At 51.5% G+C, this 19,308-nt stretch overlaps 2 protein-coding genes across 2 annotated transcripts in view; both read right to left on the bottom strand.

Annotated features, from left to right (window-relative positions):
- The window catches only part of LOC100765519 (uroplakin-3b-like protein 1), a 14,936-nt gene extending 6,480 nt beyond the window's left edge, over positions 1-8,456 (bottom strand). Inside the window, exons 1-3 of the mRNA XM_027416285.2 lie at positions 8,429-8,456; positions 6,633-6,783; positions 1,531-1,718 (exon numbers count right to left, since the gene is read on the bottom strand). Of these exons, the coding sequence (XP_027272086.2) occupies positions 1,531-1,718; positions 6,633-6,783; positions 8,429-8,456 (367 nt within the window). The remainder of the gene's footprint in view (positions 1-1,530; positions 1,719-6,632; positions 6,784-8,428) is intronic.
- Positions 8,457-14,132: 5,676 nt separating this feature from the next.
- Upk3b (uroplakin 3B) lies at positions 14,133-19,308 on the bottom strand. Its single transcript, XM_027416203.2, has 6 exons — positions 19,224-19,308; positions 18,924-19,073; positions 17,849-18,074; positions 16,287-16,366; positions 15,270-15,399; positions 14,133-14,292 (listed from the first exon to the last, which is right to left on the bottom strand). The coding sequence occupies exons 1-6, from the start codon at positions 19,306-19,308 to the stop codon at positions 14,133-14,135; spliced, it is 831 nt and encodes a 276-aa protein (XP_027272004.1).

The raw sequence follows: 19,308 nt of genomic DNA, 5'->3' as shown, positions 1-19,308 counted from the left end.
GAGATGGGCCACAGGCACAAGAGAATTCCCTGAACTGATGGGGAGACTGGCCTGGCCCACATGGCAAAGTTCCTGGCCAATGAGAGACCCTGTCTCAAAGAGAAGGCGGAAAGACCCTGAATAGCAGGACCCGTGGTCATCTGCTGACCTATACACACCCTACAGAGCCACATACCTGTACCCTCATGTGCACGTGTGTGTGTACTCGTGTGCACACAGAAAGAGACAGACAGACAGAGAGGTGACCTGCATGAAAGGGGCAGCAGGGGAGGCACACAAATGTTCCCTGTGTTGTGTTCCCAGTGCATTGTGGGGCTCAGAGGATCACCTTGGAACACAGCTAGCTCATTCAAAGACATTGCTTGCTCTTTTGTGAATTTTTTGCCACCTTCCATCCTCACAGTGGTCACATGACCAACACCATCACGGCCACATGCCCAATGCCTAGCCTTTCCACCTGAATCCCTTTTGTTCCCTTCTCAGAGCTATCTATTCAGTTTCATATGCTACAGGGGACCCCAAGGGAGCATCACAGCTTTGTCCAGCTTGCTGCTCATGGGAGAAGCTATGCCCTCCCCGAAATCCTCCCTGAGTGCTCCCCTGCCCAGGACCAAAACCACAGTATGCCTCCAACTCCAAACCCCTAACACTGGGACAATAAGCAGGATGACGTGGGCTGTCCTACAAATCTCTTATCAGTCCAGGGCTGAGGAGGTGACTCAGTGGGAAAGTGACTGCCTTGCAAGCTTGAGAACCTGAGTTCTAATCCCCAGCACACACATAAACAGCCAAGTGTGATGACATACATCTGTCATCCCAGCTATTGTGGAGACAGGCAGGTCCCTGGAAACTGACACCCCAGGTGATCCTCTGAGCCCCACAATGCACTGTGGACAACACAGCCGTATACACAACGTTTGTTTGTTTGGAGGCAGGGCTTCTCTGTGTATCCCTGGCTGTCCTAGAACTCACAGAGATTCACCCGGCCTGAATGCTGAGTTCTGCACCCAGGATCTATCAATTGGCTTCTGAAAGCTGCCCTCTGACCTCCACACTTACATCACAACATACACTCACCAATTCCCCCCCCCCACACACACACGCTGACACACACACACACACACACACACACACGCTGACACACATACACATTAAACAAACAAGTAAAAACAAAGCCCCGTCCTACCATAGAAGACTAGGGTATTCTGTATACAGTAGGTAGTTAACAGTTGCTTAATTTGAGGGAAGAGGGGTTATGGAGGTAAGGAGTTACTAAGGAGCCACTGGTAAAAATATAGGCGTGAGAATCCACAAGAGGAGAGCAGCAGTGTTCTTGCTCTTCATTCTGGGGGTTGAGGGATAGGCGTCAATCCGTAACTGTGTGAGCTGGGCTGAGTGCCTTGACACACCCAGGCACCCAGTCCACAACCAAGGGAGGGGCACTGGAGGTGCCTGGAGATCCAAAGGCAGTGTTCCATCCTACAGGGGGCCAAGTATGTCGGGGTACCCCCACTCCCCAGCCTCACTCACCCAGACCTGCCCCAGACTGGGCACGAATCACCAGCAGCAGCAGTGACATCAGCAGTGAAGACTGTATCTCGTGGAGCTCCATGGCTGGGATGCTGTCCTTCTTCCAAGGACCATCTGAAGTGCAGCCCCAGCTGCTCTGTCTGGGCTGGGCTGCTCCCACTTTGAGGGTGCCTTCTCCTCCCATACAACTGGTTGGACAGGTTCGGGGCTGAGCCCATAGAGCGAGACTAGTCAGGACCCCTGCACCCTACTCCAAGAGGGCCTGGACTGGGAGGAGCCAAGAATGGAGCAGGCAGCTCTGGGCATAGGCTGTCCCATAAAAATCCTGCCTTGCCTGTTCTGTATCTTGCCACTAGGACACCTTACTCCCTCATGAGTGAGGGAGCCCCTTTATCTTCTAGACAAGGGACACAGATCAAGATCACCTAAACTGACAGGCAAAACCTTGAGGTGGTCTCAGCAAATGTTAGCCCTGGGACACACACACACACACACACACACACACACACACACACACACACGCTCTCTCTCTCTCTCTCTCTCTCTCTCTGTGTGTGTGTGTTTGTGTGTGTGTATCTGTCTCTGTCTCTCTCTCTCTCCTCTCTCTCTCTCTCTCTCTCTCTCTCTCTCTCTCTCTGTGTGTTTGTGTGTGTGTGTCTGTCTGTCTGTCTCTGTCTCTCTCTCTCTCTCCTCTCTCTCTCTCTCTCTCTGTGTGTTTGTGTGTGTGTGTGTCTGTCTCTGTCTCTCTCTCCTCTCTCTCTCTCTCTCTCTCTCTGTGTGTGTGTGTGTGTGTGTGTGTTTGTGTGTGTGTGTCTGTCTCTGTCTCTGTCTCTGTCTCTCTCTCTCTGTGTGTGTCTCTGTCTCTGTCTCTCTCTCTGTGCCTCTCTCCTTCCCTCCCTCCATCCCCCTCCCCCCTTTCAGATAGAGTCTCTAAGATGGCCTCAGACTGAGTATATAGCCAAGGATGACCCTGAACTCCTGATCTTCCATCATGAGTGCTGGGATTACAGGAGAGCTCCAGCCACCACAGCTAGCAAGCCACAGTGTATACCCACACTGATAATGTTTCTATATCTCTATGTATGTGTGAGATATGTATGAGAAAGATGATAGACAGACAGACAGACAGACAGACAGACAGACAGACAGACAGATAGATAGAGGCTGAGATATAGCTCAATGATAATGATAGAATTCTTTCCTGGCATGTATATGGCTTTGAGTTCCTTCCCCAGCATCACAAATATATGGGTGTATGTGTGTGTATACATGCATACATACATACATGCATACATATTCTCGCTTTCTCTCTCTCAAATGGAAGTTGAAAGCAGTCACCAGAAAGAACCCAGGTACAGTTAGGGCCTCACACCTATAATTCCATCACTGGGGTGGTGGAAGCAGGGGGATCGGGAGTTCAAGGTCAGCCTCAGCTACATAGCCAGCCTGGGCTACAGTACATATGCCTAAAAAAATCAAATAAAGCAGGGTGAAAAGGGTGTTCCTCGAAAAAGCATGTTCTTGCTCATCCTGTCTCAAGTCCCCAGAACTGGGCAGGGTCGGCCTCACGATTAATGCTATCAGACAGAGGAAAGGGTGGCTCCCACAGGGAGGATAACTCCTGCACCCTCATGGTGGGTCAACCGTGACTCTAGGCAGCAGCATGCTCTCCCCACACCCAGGCAGGCTGCTGCTCGCTCCCCTTCCGTGTCTAAGGCAAACGATTCATTTATTTCTCTTCGTGTTCCCATCTCCATTCCACTCCTGCCTCCTGCCTCCTGCCCCAGGCATCTGCTCTAACTAGTATGGTAGAGACCTTTGTATCAGCTACCTATGGTGGCATAACAAATGAGCCCAGAACTGAAAACTTGAAGTAATAAACACCTTTCCCCCTTTTTAAAAGTCTACAGTCTTTTTTCTCCTGTCTTTTTAAAATAAAATTTATTCATGTATTTTATGTATATGAGTGCTCTGTCTTCATCCACACCCGAAGGAGGAATCTGATCCCATCACAAATGGTTGTGGTGCTGGGAATTGCACTCAGGCCCTCTGGAAGAGCAGAAATCTCTCCAGCCCCATTTCTTTTTTCTGATTGTGCATTTATTAATTATTTATCTTTGTGCACGTGTATGTGTAACGTGTGTAACTTGTGTGCATGCCATAGCTTCTCTGTGGCAGTCAGAGGACAACTTTCTACTCCACCTTGTTGGGGCAGGGTCTTTCTTGTTTCTGTTGCTGTGTTGTGTCATACTCCAGGCTGGCTGGCTCATGAACTTTCTGGGTGATCCTCCTGTTCCCATTTCAGCATAGAACTGGTGGCATTACAGATGCACACACCTGTATCTGACTTTAAGATTTTTACTGTGTGTGTGTGTGCTTATGTCAAGTTCAGAGGACAACTCTGGAGTCAGTTCTCTCCTCCCGCTGGGCATGATGCTCACTCAGGTCATGGCAGTGGGAGTATGTGGTAAGGTTGTTCACATCATGATGAACCAGGAGGCAGAAAGCTCGGGATAACCTTTGGAGAACCACCTCTAGGACCTATTTCTGCAACCAGACCCCACCACCTCCACTACATTCTAAAACAGTGCTGCTAGCTGGGGACCAAGTACCCAAGGCATGAGCCTCTGGGGGACTTTTCAGATTTAAGTCAGAACATGGCAGTTGCCTCTTTCTCCATTAAACTGAGGGCAGGGGTCAGCCTGTTTAGCTCCACCAGGTTTGTGCTGTGTCTATGATGTGTCGAATAGATTTGTCCAAAAACTGATAATATGCAAAGTTCTCTGCTCAGTTGTCTGACTGTGGCCTGGGACTGCCATTTTATTTTGCAACATCAGGTGTATGGCCAGTATGGCATGGCTTCCTCCCTTCTGGGTCCTAGAAGTGCCTGGCACCAGTGAGAACTGGCATGAAGGGAATGGGTCCTGGAGCCCCAAAGGGGCCAGGTGGTAGCCATACCAAGCCCCAGGGAATACTCTACCCCTTTCGACTTTCCTTGCTGTGTACCTTTGGGGTGACTCATAAGATAGGTGGGGCTCCTCACTTGCTATCTCCTCATACAAGTCAAAGAGAGTTCCAAAGACTCACCCAACTCTGGGTCACCAAACAAAGTCTCAGCTCCATGGCAACCGACACACCCACAGTCTGAGGAGGTACACAGGGAAACTGTGCCTCCAAGGGTTGATCAGGCTGGCTTCATGTCCTCTGAAGAGAGAGGGCTCAGGGCTTTGTTTGGGCCGAGAGAGAAAGCATAGAGTACTGGTGCCCCCCACCCCAAGCCCTTATCCAGTGGGAGATGCTCCAGAGCCCTTCAACTCACCTGGTTCTGAGTCTTCCTACTACAAGGTGTCTCAACCCCTACCAATTGTGCTGTGTGTCTCTTATGACAGGCAGCTTGCTACCTCCAAAGTCCTATGAGAGTTTCCTGCATCTGCCACCATAAACTAGGAAGCATCTGCCTAGAATTCCCCAGTGAGGGGCTGGGATGTAGTTCAGTTGTAGAGTTCTTACCTAGCATGTACAGGGCTTTGGGTTCTACCTCCAGCATGGCAAATATAATCAAAGCAAAAAATAAAATAAAACATCTAAACCAACAGAAAACCAGGCATGGTGGCACAAGCCTGTACTCTCTCTCCCAGGGTGAGGCCATCTTGCACTACACTGGAAATTCCAGGCTAGCCTGAGATGCTTACCTCCAAAATACAAAAAAAGGGGTTGGAGACATGGCTCAGCAGTTAAGAACCCCCATTGCTCTTCCAGAGGATCCAGGTTAGTTCCCAGCATCCATGTGATGTTTCACAGATGTCTGTAACTCCAGTGCGTCCAGTGCTCTCTCCTGACTCCACAGGCACCAGGAGTGCATGGGACACACAGACATACATGCAGGCACAACGCTCACACAAATAAAAGCAACAAATTTTTTTTGAAAATTAAGTTCTTTCCTTAAAATATACAAAGAAAAATAAAGTCTTTCTTTTAGTAGGGGAAGATTTCAGTAACATCACATCACACGTTGTCTTTAACATTGTTTGTTATAGGGGCTGGAGAGATGGCTCAGTGGTTAAGAGCACTGGATGCTCTTCCAGAGGACCCAGGTTCAATTCCCAGCATCTACATGACAGCTCACAACTGTCTGTTAACACCTATTCCAGGGGATCCAACACTCTCACACAAACATACATGCAGGCAATGTACATAAAATGCACAGAAAATACAAATAAATTATATCTACAAAAAAGATTTTGTAACAGCTGGGCAGTGGTGGCACACATCTTAATCCCAGCACTCGGGAGGCAGAGGCAGGGGCTCTACCACTGAGACACACCCCAGCCCCTCACTGGGGGATTCTAGGCAGGGGCTCTACCACTGAGCCATACCCCAGCCCCTCACTGGGGGATTCTAGGCAGGGGCTCTACCGCTCAGCCACACCCCAGCCCCTCACTGGGGGATTCCAAACAAGAGTTCTACATCTGAGCAACATCCCAGCCCTTCACTTGCAGATTCTAGTCGGATGCTGTTGAGCTGTGCCCTCATCCCAAAAGATGATAAATTAAAACAAGCAACAATGATGACAACAAGAATCAGACTCTTCTACTGTAGCTCAGGCTAGCCTCAAACTCTTGCCTCGGCCTCCCGAGTGCTGAGATTACAAGTCTGACCTCCAAGCCCAGTTTGTCTTCCTGCTTTTTATTGCTTCATCCTTAACCTGAACAGCCCCAACTCATATGGAAGACCACACCTTGCCCAGATACTTGGGGTAGCCTTGGGGCTGTCCATGCCTTGTCCCAGGCTCTCTCTCCCATCTTCTTTAAAACTTTTTCTCAGGATTTTTATTTGCCTTTTATTATGTGTGTGTGTTAGGTGTGTGTGTTGGGAGAGGGGGTATGTGCACCTGAATGCAGGTGCTTTTGGAGGCATCAGATCCTCATGAGGCTGGAGTTACAGTTGTAAGCCACCACATGTGTGGTTGGGAATCGAACTTGGATCCTCAGCAAGAGTTGTTGGTGCTCTTAACGACTGATCTGTCTCTCCAGACCCGATGCCTTCCTTTCTTGACTGGTGCTTTTGTGTTCCTTCCTCTTTCCACTGGTTGAGCACCTCACAGAGTCAGCAGTGACTCTTCACCCCACTCTCCTCCTTCCACACTGAAACCCCCACTCTGGGTCAGGCGCCTCCCATGGGCTCCCACTACTGCTCCTGTGTTCCCTCTCATGGCGCTCAGCTCTGGGATCTCTAGGCCAGTTTCAGCTGTGTCTAGTGGAGAAGCCAGGAAAAGGTGCCAGAAGCGTCTGGAGGACCAGTCCCCTCCCCACTACTCCCAGGGGCTCTTCCACCGCCCTGGCCCTGTGGCTTAGGAGGGGGCCAGGCTAAGCCCAGAGGCTTCATGAAACACTTTGAGAAACTTGGGCTATTTGCGTTAAGGAGCATAGGGCGAGAGGGCTAGAGAGGGGAAGGGAGGCCTGGGTGATTAATGTGAGATTCCTCTAGGTCCCTCATTGGAGGGAAGCCAGGCAGAAGAATGGTTGTCAGGGCAACACATTCTTTTCTTTCTCTTGGGTCCTCTGGCCTGTGTCTCTCACAAGGAGTGGAGTTTCAGGATGCCAAGAGTGTAACAGGAGATGCCAAAGGGCCTGGACATCTTCTGGGTTAAATAAGTGTTCACCTTGCAGAGGGAAAAACTGAAGGCAGGAAAGATGGGCAGAGCTTCCGGGTGGGGCTAACACAGGAACTGAGACACAGAGCGGGCTGTGGCTCCTGTCTTGCTCCCAGGGCTCTCCCAGGACTCAGTGACCTCTAGGCTGAGCCAATAAGGGGGCATGGAAGGGAGGGTCAGGGTCAGGGATGGGATTCAGTAGCTCTGGCTCTTCTATCTGTACCCGTCTGACCTCTGACCTCTGACTTCTGACCTCTAAACCCTCATCCATATCACATATCCACATGCTGTCCCTCCCTCCCTCCCTCCTCCCTCCCACCCCCTCCCTCCCTCCCTCCCTCCCTCCCTCCCTCCCCCTCCCTCCCTTATTCCTCATGTGGGTTCTGGGGACTGGATTTGTGTCCTGGGGCTCGGCAGCAATTGCCTTTACTGACAGATGAGAAGGTGAGGGAGCTGCATGAGACTACGTTCTAACATGTTCTAACAGCTACGGGCTGCTCACTGATGAGTCACAGTGCAGTCATACCCCTTAGTCCTGGATGTTTGTCCTTTCTCACAAAGAACTTGTTTCTGACTGATGAGCCATGAAGTTATGGGCCAGTGGGTGTCATAGTGCTTCCATATATAGTGTCCTCAGGGATCATCAAAAAAAATGCCATTTAATAAAAAGTTCTAGGCACTAGAGACAGTAGTAAAGCCACTGCCTAGAACTAAGGGTTGGAGGTGTTACTCAGTGGTTAGGGCACCACTAGACTCCCCCAGTGAGGGGTTGGGGTGTGGCTCAGGGGTAGAGCCCCTGCCTAGCACACACCACAATAGGGTAATGATAAAAACATAAAATTCTTCCCACTGGGTGTGGTGACTTACACTTATAATCCTAACACTTGGGAGGTGGAGCCAGGAAAATCACAAGTTGGATGCCAGCCTGGATTCCATAGCAAGACCCTGTCTCAAAAAGAAGGGAACAAAATCCTCACATTCAGGAAGCAGTGGCATTCAGGCATCTGTGAGTTCAAGGTCTACATAACAAGTTCCAGGTCATCAGGGCTACATAGTGAGATGTTGTCTCAAACAAAACAAACAAACAAACCAAAAACCCTCTTCACAAAACGGTTGGCACTAGAGACCTAAAGACTCATCCCAAGATTGGTCCCCACAGTGCTGGGGACCGTCTGGTGTTGCTGGTGTGTAGAACTCTGGACAGAATGTCCTGCCAGGGTTTGAAGGGGCCCACACAGCAGGTACCTGTTGGGCAGGGCCATTCAGCTGTCATCGCCTAGGGCAGGATGTTACCACTGGGTGGTTTCCCACAGTGGCCTCTAGATGACCTGAGGTGGGAATCCACAATCAGGAAACATTAGCAATTTGCCAACACCCTTGTGCCGTTGACTGGCTGTTAAAACAATATTCTCATGGCTGAGAGGGAGCTGTCAGCATTGTGGCTATCCATGTCCTCCACAGCTCTCGAACTGCATTCATTCCTTTGGCAGTTCAGTTCATTCCACTGCGGTGTCAAAGTTCTCACAGGGCTGGGGAAGGTGTCCCTGGAACAGCCATGTGGCTGTGAAGATGAGCTGTGCTTTCAAGGCCAGTTTTAATTAATTAATTAATTAATTTTTAAAAAAAAATTTAAAAATATTTATTTATTTATTTATTTGTTTATTATACAACATTCTGCTTCCATGTATATGGAAGCAGGCACCAGATCTCATAACAGATGGTTGTGAGCCATCATGTGGTTGCTGGGAATTGAACTCAGAACCTCTGGAAGAGCAGTCAGTGCTCTTAACCTCTGAGCCATCTCTCCAGCCCGCCAATATTTATTTATTTATTTTTTTAGACAGGATCTCACCAGGTCACTGTGGCTGCCCTGAAACTTGCTGTGTAGACCAGGCCAGCCTTGAACTCATCTACCTGTCTCTGCCTCTACCTCCTGTGTGCTGGGATTAAAAGTGTAGGCCATCACATGACACTCCATTTTTAAAAATTTTACTTATATGTGTGCACACGTGTGCATATGTGTGTACATGTATGTGTGTGCAAGTGCTTGTGGGCACCCAAAGATACCTTTGGAGGACTGGATCCCCTGGAGCTGGAGTTACAGGCAGTTGTGAGCTGTGCGGTGCTGGGAACCTAACTTGGGTCCTCTTGGAAGAACTGTAAACACTCTTTCCTGCTGAGCCAGCTCTCCAGCATCCTCACCTTTCAGATCACTGTCATTCTGTGGGAGGGAGGCTGTGGGTCAGAGGCCAACTCTGTGGAGCTCCCTCTCTCTTTTCATCTTTATGTGGGTACCCAGGATCAAGTTCAGGCTTCCCAGCTTTGGTGGCGAGTGTCTTTACAGGCTGAGCTATCCTGCTATGCTCCAAGGACGGCAAGTGCTACATGCCATGGGTTTTGCAAGTGCTGTGGTGTGCTGTGGTGTGCTGTGCTGTGCTGTGTGTGCTGTGTGTGCTGTGTGTGCTGTGGTGTGCTGTGCTGTGTGTGCTGTTGTGTGCTGTGTGTGCTGTGGCATGCTGTGGTGTGCTGTGTGTGCTGTGTGTGCTGTGGTGTGCTGTGCTGTGTGTGCTGTGTGTGCTGTGGTATGCTGTGTGTGCTGTGTGTGCTGTGTGTGCTGTGCTGTGTGTGCTGTGTGTGCTGTGCTGTGTGTGCTGTGTGTGCTGTGGTGTGTGTGCTGTGTGTGCTGTGCTGTGCTGTGGTGTGTGTGCTGTGTGTGCTGTGTGTGCTGTGCTGTGCTGTGGTGTGTGTGCTGTGGTGTGCTGTGCTGTGCTGTGGTGTGCTGTGTGTGCTGTGGTGTGCTGTGCTGTGCTGTGTGTGCTGTGTGTGCTGTGTGTGCTGTGCTGTGTGTGCTGTGTGTGCTGTGCTGTGTGTGCTGTGTGTGCTGTGGTGTGTGTGCTGTGTGTGCTGTGCTGTGCTGTGCTGTGGTGTGCTGTGTGTGCTGTGTGTGCTGTGCTGTGCTGTGGTGTGCTGTGGTGTGTGTGCTGTGTGTGCTGTGCTGTGTATGCTGTACTGTGTGTGTGTGTGTGTGGTGTGTGTGGTGTGTGTGCTGTGCTGTGTGTGCTGTGTGTGCTGTGGTGTGGTGTGGTGTGCCAGGGTGCTGTGTGTGCTGTTGTGCTCTGGTGTGGTGTGGTGTGGTGTGGTGTGTGTGGTGTGGTGTGGTGTGGTGTGTGTGGTGTGTGTGCTGTGTGTGGTGTGGTGTGGTGTGGTGTGGTGTGTGTGGTGTGTGTGGTGTGTGTGGTGTGTGTGGTGTGTGTGCTGTGCTGTGGTGTGGTGTGGTGTGTGTGCTGTGTGTGGTGTGTGTGCTGTGTGTGGTGTGCTGTGGTGTGCTGTGGTGTGGTGTGCCAGAGTGCTGTGTGTGGTGTGCTGTGGTGTGGTGTGCCAGTGTGCTGTGTGTGCTGTGTGTGGTGTGGTGTGCCAGTGTGCTGTGTGTGCTGTGTGTGGTGTGGTGTGCTGTGTGTGCTGTGCTGTGACTCTGCTTGCTTTTAAGGCTCTCTATTTTCTTGCCCCTTACTCGGAAGGGACTAGGGAGAAGGGAAGAGCCACAGGAAACTAGCGTATGCTTAACTCCCTGCCTGCCATCTTTCTACTGACTTGAGACTCCAGAACAAAAGGGAGGGAGTGGGGAGGTAGTTGTCTGTGAAGAAAAGCTATTGGTTTATTTTATATGCTGGTATATTTTTAAAACATGAAATTTAGTGATTTATTTTGTGTGTACGTTTTCAGAGTTCAGAGGACACAACTTTTGGGAGTTAGTTCTCGAATTCTACCATGTAGGGCCTGGTGATCAAACTCAGGTGACAGACTTGGTAGCAAGCTCCTTCACCCAAGTAAGGAGCCCTGTCCCGGGATCTCTGTTGACGTTGGAAAGATTCAGGTGGCTAGGCATGAAAATTCCCCTAGGGTCGTTGGCAATGCATGCATGAAACTAGACCAATGATGAAAGACAGGTCTCTGGGCTGGAGCAGTGGCTCAGGGGTCAAGAGCACTGGCTGTTCTTGCAGAGGTCCCTGGTTCACTTCCCAGCAAGTGGTCACAACTGCCTGTAACTTCAGTTCCAAGGAATCAACGCCCTCTTCTGACCTCTGTGACCACCAGGCATGAGTGTGGTGGACACACATACATGCAGGCACAACACTCATACACACAAAACTATTTATTTATTTATTTATTTAGAGACAGGATTTGTCTGGCTGCCCTGGAACTCACTCTGTAGACCAGGCTGGCCTCGAACTCACAGAGATCTGCCTGCCTCTGCCTCCTGAGTGCTGGGATTAAAGGCGTGCGCCACCACCACCGCTCCCCCACACACACCAATTTTTTTTAAAGGAAGGCTGTGAGCCAGGCGGTGGAGGCACACGCTTTTAGTCCCAGCACTTGGGAGGCAGAGGCAGGAGGATCTCTGTGAGTTCGAGGCCAGCCTAGTCTAAAGAGTGAGTTCCAGGACAGCCTCTAAAGCCACAGAGAAACCCTGTCTCCAAAAACCAAAAACACAAAATAAACAAAAAGAAATAAAAAAAAGAAGGCTGTGTTATTTTCTATTGAGAAGAAAAAGAAGAAAAAAAAATTAAACGTTAGGTAGATACCCTGTATACCTGTCACTCTAGTGACTGAGAAAAGAGCATGCTGAGCTCAAGGCCAGCGTGAGCTAACATATGACCTGTTTCAGTGCGCGTGCGCACACACACACACACACACACACACACACACACACACACACACACACACACTCACACACACATGCGAGCGTCCGCGCACACACACCCAGAACTCCATCATCTGAGAATCTGCTGGAATTCTCGCTGGGGTAGTACACCCATTTTTGGTACACAAAGGTCTCCATTTTCTCCCGCGCGCGCGCGCGCGCGCGCGTGTGTGTGTGTGTGTGTGTGTGTGTGTGTGTGTGAGAGAGAGAGAGAGAGAGAGAGAGAGAGATTTTGTTTTTGAGGCAGAGCCTCAAATTTTGCGTATGATCTTGATCCTCCTGCTTCCATCTCCCCAGCGCCGGCCTCAAAATCACAGTAGTCCTCCTGCCTTGGGGCCCTAACCGCCCCCTACCGCTACCTGTGGGCCAAGTCTGCCCTTGCCACTTTGCTTCCATTCCCTCCCTCTACTTTGTAGAGGTTGCGATGGCATACTCACGCCCCCGTGTGGCGGCCGAGGGAATCACCGCAGCCTGTGCAAAACCCCGGCACAGCCAGCCCCAGGGCAGGCCCCAGGATCAGAAAGTCCGGGGACCCTTTCCACGTCTAGCTGATCCTTGAGCCTTCTGATAACTCATTCACCTTAAAAGTTAAAATATGTTACTATCTTGTGTTGCGCATGGTGGGTGGGGTGCGCACAAAGGCCACAGGTGTGGAGGTCAGAGTAAGGACAACTTGTCAGAGCCGCTTCTCTCCTCCCCTGTGGAAACAACTCAGGGCAGGTCAGTGGCACCTGCCCTTCCTTCGTCTTTTAATTCAGCAGACACCAGTGATCCATGGAGACCAGGACGGGGCTGGGACGAGCTGCTGGGTCGGGGTAGGAGTGGGGTTAACCCTCTCCAATCCCGGCCTACAGTTGCTCCATGCTCGATGTTTCTCTGGCTGGCGGAGGAGCACTTGGCTGTGTGCAGGTTCTATCTACGGCCCCAGGGGTTCCCTGAATGCTTGGGACGCTGTGGGTGGAGGAGACTCTCACTCAGGGACAAGCGCTTATTGGCTTGATAAGGCGCTGCCTGCCCCTGAAGCATGCGCCAGGAGGGACAGTCGCTGTGGCCTCTTGATCCTGAAATGTGAGCGGGCGACCCAAGGACCAACAAGAGAGAACGCCGTGATCACGTGCTGCATGCTCCTGTCACCCCTGCCGCAGTGACATTTATTAACTTCCAAAGAGCTTCATCAGATAGGCCCGGCAGGACATGGGGCAGGGTGGCTGGACAGTGTGGGCAGGCACGTCGGTGAGCCTCGGGGAGAGAACCCGATAGCTCTGCGGGCTTGAGCTGGCTGCGGCTGGGAACACCGCTCCCCGCCCCCTGAGAGGATGGTGCAGGCACCGGATGGAGAGGTTGACAGGCGTGTGCTAACAGGAGCACGCGCGGGTCCTGTTGCCACGTGGGTACAGCGGACGGGCGCCTCCGGGGGGTGACGGCAGGAACCCCAGGCTTTTGTCCTGCAGAGCTTTTGCTTTGATGCAGTCCCAAGGAGCCCACTGCGGTAACTGAGAGAGTGTGACCCCAGGACAATTTGAGAGCATGGCATCCCCTCAACAGTAACAGATGCCACACCTGGATGGGTATCAGCCCGAGAGTCATAGCAAAGTCACAACCGACTTTGCCTGAGGCCCTGCCTAACGCTGTATGTGGCACACAGCAGGTGCGCGATAAATGATGGGGAATGAGCAGGTGACCATCTGTCTGTGTGTGGAGGGCTGGGACAGGCACTTCTGCAGATGCAGCCCAGCCTGGTAGCTGGGTAGGGCTACCAGGCTGGAAGCCTCAGGGGCCCAGCCCAACCTACTAACTGCAGCAGAGCAAGGCGTTCTGGGGCAGGTGTGTGTGTGTGTTGGGGGGGGCTCTTGTTTGTTTTGTTTTGTTCTGACACAGGCTCCTACTCCACAGCCCAGACTAGCCTAGAGCACATGACCCTTCTACTTCAGCCCCTAACTGCGGGGACCACGGCTTTGTGCCCTTGCAGCCCTCTCCTCCCCAGTTCTCTGATGTCTGGTCGAGGTCAGGGTGGGCCAACCACCTCCTGCAGCCTTACATTGAGCAAGTTAAGCAGAACCCAACCTGACCATGATCCTCCCCAAAACGCAGAGGCCTAGTGAGGGACAGAACCAGAAGTGGAAGACTAAACAGCCAGGCAGCCATGGGGGCTGGGAAGATGCAAGATGCCCCCCCACCCCGCCCCGCCCCAGGGCCTGTGTTCCGGTTCTCTGTCCCTCACCCCAGGCCCAAGCTGCAGACCCCAGGCTACGGGCTGAGACTGGGAAGAGGGTCCAGGCTAGGTTCACAGCCCACCGGTAGTGTGGCAGCCTCGCTGGGGGGGATATGGTGCGTCATGTAGCGTTTGCCCATGAAGGAGCCAATGCGTAGCTGCTCTGGGGCTTCCTCAGGCCACCACAGGCTGGAGCTGCACACGACAGAAGAGGAAGAGGAGGGGCACGTTACATCCCCACACAGCAGCAGCCATGTGACAGCTGTGTCCCCTTCCCCAGATACTCACCCTCGGCCTGACCCCATGTGCACATGGGTTCACATGTACGTGTGTGCACATGCATGTGCCTATGGAGGCTAGTGGTTGAGTTAGGTGTCTTTCTCCATCGCTCTATACTTGATTTTTTTTTTTTTTTTTTTTTGGTTTTTCGAGACAGGGTTTCTCTGTGTAGCTTTGGAGCCTATCCTGATCTTTTTTTTTTTTTTTTAATTTTGTCTGTTAGGGTTGCACATGCTACGGTGTGTGTGTGGGGGGGTCAGAGAACAACATTCAGGAGTCAGTTCAGTCCTGCCATCATGTGGGTTGCAGAGATCAAACTCAGGCCATTAGGCTTGGTGGCAAGTGACTTTACCCACTGAGCCATCCTGACAACTTTGTCTTTTTAAGACAGGGTCTTTACCTGAAACCCTTAAAGACTGGCTGGCACAGATTCTAGGGAGCCACTTCCCACTGGGTTGGGTTACAGACACACACAAACACATCCGGATTTTATGTGGGTGCTGGGGCTCTGAACTTGGGTTCTTGTTGGAGCAGTGAACCCTACACTTACTAAACCATCTCCCTGGTCTCTCTTCCCTCTGTTTCGGAGCCAGCTGGAGACATACCTCCTCCAGGTAGCTATTCTTACTATCTACCCCAGTGGCAGTTACCAAAACACTCCAGGGTCTCACGGAGAAAAGATAAAGGCCAAGGGAAGAGGCCCGGCAGAAGGCACATCCCCCTGGACCCTGTCACCTAGGTAACAGGCAGAGCAGAAATTCTCTCCACCTGGTTGGAAGAACATCAGCCAGCTCAGCAACCCTGTATTCATGAGAGGTTTGTGGGATCTAGAGATCACCGGGACAGGGAGGGGTTCCAAGTGGAAAAGGTGCCCTCAGGGTGTCATCACTCACAATCGCACAGTGGAGGCTGCCAGGAAAGCCAGGAGCAAGAGACCAGCCAGCGCAGACAGGATGGAAGTTATGACAATCATACAGCCACTCCGCCGACCGGGCCATGTGTCAATGGAGCTGGGGGCCTTCCCTGCACACATAGGAATCATTCAGAGAGTGTCCATACACCCCAAGGCTGTTTGTCCCTCCCCAATCAAGTTCATCGTGCTTCAAGGCTTGGCTGAGAGTCTCCTGAGCCTGCCCATCTTGTCCATCTCCACCAGCCTGGATCAGCCATTGTTCCAAACTCTTCTACCCTGGAGTCACCTTTTAGACTATTTCCTCCAGTTCCCCACCACCGCCCACATGCAGCAGGCAGATCTCAGGACTCGCCTTGTTGCCATGCTGGTCCCTGCTTTCAGATGACAGTCATCTGTCACCCTCCCCAATTGCCTTGGAAGCCTGTCTCTAAGGCAAACCCCAGCCCCAACCCTGGCCCCTACAGGAAGATGACCCTTGGGCCCTTCTTCCTGTGTGCAGTAGAGAGGACCTGGGGCTGTGAGGCAGGGGCTGGGCAGCTAAGCAAGAGTTGGTAGATAAGATGGCACTGGTGCTGCATGTCTGTAACCTCAGCTACCGGGAGGATGAGGAAGGGATCTCAAGTGCAGGCCATCCTGGGCTACAGAGGAGAATCAACGCCAGCTTGGGCAACTCAGACCCAATCTCAATATATAAAGTAAAAAGAGGGCTGGGAATTCACTTCAGTGGTAGAGCCTCTGCCTAGAATCCCCAGTGAGGGGCTGGGGTGTGGCTCAGTGGTAGAGCCCCTGCCTAGAATCCCCCAGTGAGTAGTTAGGGTCATGCATGGCTCAGTGGTAGAGTACTTCCTTGGCATGCATAAGATTCAGTGTCTAGTACTGAAAACAAAACCAAAAAAAAGTTTGATGCCACTGTGATGGATCTGACCCAGGACCCACTCTACAGCATGAAGTTCAGGTAGGAGTTAAATCAGTCTTTGATCCCTCACCCCAGCACTACCTTGGTGGAGATAAATGGGATTGGACCACTTTGTCTCAGCCTTGGGTGGGCCACTGGCATCCATCAGAAGGAACTTCACGCTGGAGACAGGAAAACAATGGGGACAAAAGTAAGACTCGAATGACTCAAGCTGGGCATAGTGGCACAGGCCTAACATTCCAGGTGCTCTGTAGGCTGAGGGAAGAGAATTCCTAAGTTCAATGCCTGCCTGGCTATGTTCCAAGACCTTGTCTCAAAATCAAAGGTAAAAAAAAAAGTGTTGAGAATTCAGCACTAGCCTAGAATCTCCCAGTGAGGGTCTGGGGGTGTGGCTCAGTGGTAAGGTACCCCTAGAATGCAGAAGCTCTTGGGGTTAATGTCTATACAACAAAATGGAAGTATTAGTCTCAGGAGCCTATGGGAGACACCCACGTGACAAGAAGGCAGACCTCAAATTAAGAGCCCTGGCAAAGGCATAGGAGTGGGGCTAGGAGTGTGGTCAGGGCCTGCTTCGAGCCTTGAGGGCCTGGACAGCAGGGATGGGGAGGACTTGGCGCAATGCTATCTTTCAGGAGTGAAAGCTCTGAGAAGAGAACATGGAGGGCCCAGTAGAGTAGATGGAGGGAAGACAGCACTGGTGGCTGATGGGAACGGGGTGGAGTGTAGCAGCTTCAAAAAAGGTGAAAGCCAGCATTGGTAATGGAGCCGGGAAGTTGGACGGACAGAGATCCATCTCCCGAGTCTCTCCTGGGATCTTCATCTCATGATGAACCCTGAAGAGAACCTTATTTGAACTCTAACACAACAGGTCTCAGTTTCTTCATCAGCACTATGGGTTGGGAAGTCTACACCATGGGTTCTGTCAGATCTGCTTATGACCAGAAACAGTGGCCTCATCCTGAAAGCCACTTTCCCCTCTTAGGACACATTTGGAAAGGACTCTCATTTTCCTTGTAGCCCAGACTAGCCTGGAATTCAATATACAGTGGAGAATAACTTACACTCCTGGCTCTGCTGCCTTGAGTGCTGGGACTCCCATAGGGTGCTGTACTGGGATGGCAGCCAGGGCTTCATACATACAAAATAAACACTAGCAACTGAGCTACATCCCCAGCCTGATGACCTTTTGTTTTAACACAGTCTTACTAGCAGCTTGCCTAAAACTCATAATGTGGCTGCCTTGAACCTATGATCCTTTTGTCTCTGCCTCCAGAGTGCTGGGATCACTATAACCACTTTTTTTGTTGTTGTTGTTTTGTTTTGTTTTTGGTCTTTCGAGACAGGGTTTCTCTGTGGCTTTGGAGGCTGTCCTGGAACTAGCTCTTGTAGACCAAGTTGGTCTTGAATTCATAGAGATCTGCCTGCCTCTGCCTCCCGAGTGCTAGGATTAAAGGCGTGCGCCACCACTGCCCGGCCACTATAACCAGTTTATGGAAAGGCCTTTTTGATGACCCACTATGCAAAGAAAGTAAACTACAGCTACCACAGGGGAACAGCTATGACTGACCAGCATCCAGAAGGCCCAGAAAGGGCAGGATCTGAACTGTCCTCCAATCCCAGGGCAGGGGCTCCTGAAAACCCACCTGAAAGGCCCCTGGCTCGGGAGGGGAGCGTTGCAATAGGGCTCCTGGTTACAGCCGAAGTCATTGCCCACCCGAAGCACAGGGACACCTCCACTGCCCCCTGTCAGATCTTCACAGGGCAGCTGATCCAGGGACAAGGGTAATGTCATATAGTGGCCATCAGTCAGCAGCTGTGGGGAGGTCGGGATCTTAGCAGGGGTCTGTGGGTTCTGGAAGTCCCTGGAGGCTGGAGGAAGAAGAGTCAGAAGGGCAAGAGCAGGGGCTATGGCTGTAGCTGTGTTAAGTACATGCATACAGGAGGATGCGATGGCTCCGTGACAAAGTTGCTTGCTGCCAAACCTGATGACCTGAGTTTGGTCCTCCCGGGACCCACATGGTGGAAGGAGAGAACTGACTCCCCCAAACTGACCTCTGAATTCCATGTGAACACCCCTGACTGACACATGCGTAAAACAATTATTTTAAAGAAATAGAGAGCAGCTGCTTGCTTCTGTTCCAAGACTCGATCTGCAGAGGGCATGACCTGATTTCTCCAGGTGACATGACATATGGGATGGATATCTTAGAGTAGATATCAACATGTGGGTCGTGACCCTTTCACACGAGGCAAATGTCAGATACCCTGCCTATCAGATGTTTACATTAGGATTCATAACAGTAGCAAAATTACAGCTATGAAGTAGCAATGAAATAATGTTATGGTTGGGGTCACCACAGCATGAAGAACTGTATTATTAAAGGGTCGAAGCATTAGGAAGGTGAAGAACCACTATCCTAGAGTGACCAGTGTCTCAAAAGGGCAAGCAATGCACAAACCCAGTCCCACATGAACTGTGTGGGTGTGGCTGTGTATGCCCATCATTCCAGAACCTGCAAGGTGGAGGCCGCAACATCACAAATTTAAGGCCTTCCTTCTGGGTTACAGGAGAGCCTGCCTTAAAAAACAAAGGGGAGGGGGGGAGAAGCTGTCCAGCCCTGACTCCGGAGACAAAGTCAACATTGCCATCCTCCAAGAACCCCAGGGCTCCTCTCAGCCTATGCTCCTCACCCCAAGGCCCAGGTCCTCACCACACACCATTGCTGAAAGCCACCACTAGCCAGATGGTGTCGTTGGCTGAGGCATGCTCATCAAAGACGCACCGAGGCTGTTCCAGACAGAAAGTGGTGGCTGTGACCTTCCCTTCCAGGTCCCAGGCTGTTATCTGTGGCTTGTAGGGGATCAGGTCTGTAACCATGGGGGACAAAGGTGAGAAGCAAGACAGACGTGTCAGCTCTGTACGCCTCACCTCCCTTAACCCCTTCTCCCAGTTCAGGAGGTGGAATGGGGTCCAGGTACCCCAGGTCCAAGGGCATCAATTTCGGGGGCTCCACTCACCCAGACTCAGGCATTGGGAGAGCCATATCAGCACCAGGAGGAGCAGGGGCCGAAGGTGAGGCTTCTTACTCCGAGTGAGCCCCAT

The sequence above is a fragment of the Cricetulus griseus genome, chromosome 4 (genome assembly GCF_003668045.3).
Source record: "Cricetulus griseus strain 17A/GY chromosome 4, alternate assembly CriGri-PICRH-1.0, whole genome shotgun sequence".
NCBI lineage: Eukaryota > Metazoa > Chordata > Mammalia > Rodentia > Cricetidae > Cricetulus > Cricetulus griseus.
Note: the sequence above shows the minus strand (reverse complement) of the source record. Positions and strands in the feature narration are given on the sequence as shown.

Coding starts and splice junctions, on each gene's coding strand:
- Upk3b (XM_027416203.2), bottom strand. CDS start 19,308: ATGGGGCTCACTCGGAGTAAGAAGCCTCACCTTCGGCCCCTGCTCCTC. Junction 16,367..17,848: donor CCGAGCCAGGGGCCTTTCAG/GTGGGTTTTCAG, acceptor TCCTGTCTCCAG/CGTGAAGTTCCTTCTGATGG. Junction 14,293..15,269: donor GCAGCCTCCACTGTGCGATT/GTGAGTGATGAC, acceptor TGTCGTGTGCAG/CTCCAGCCTGTGGTGGCCTG.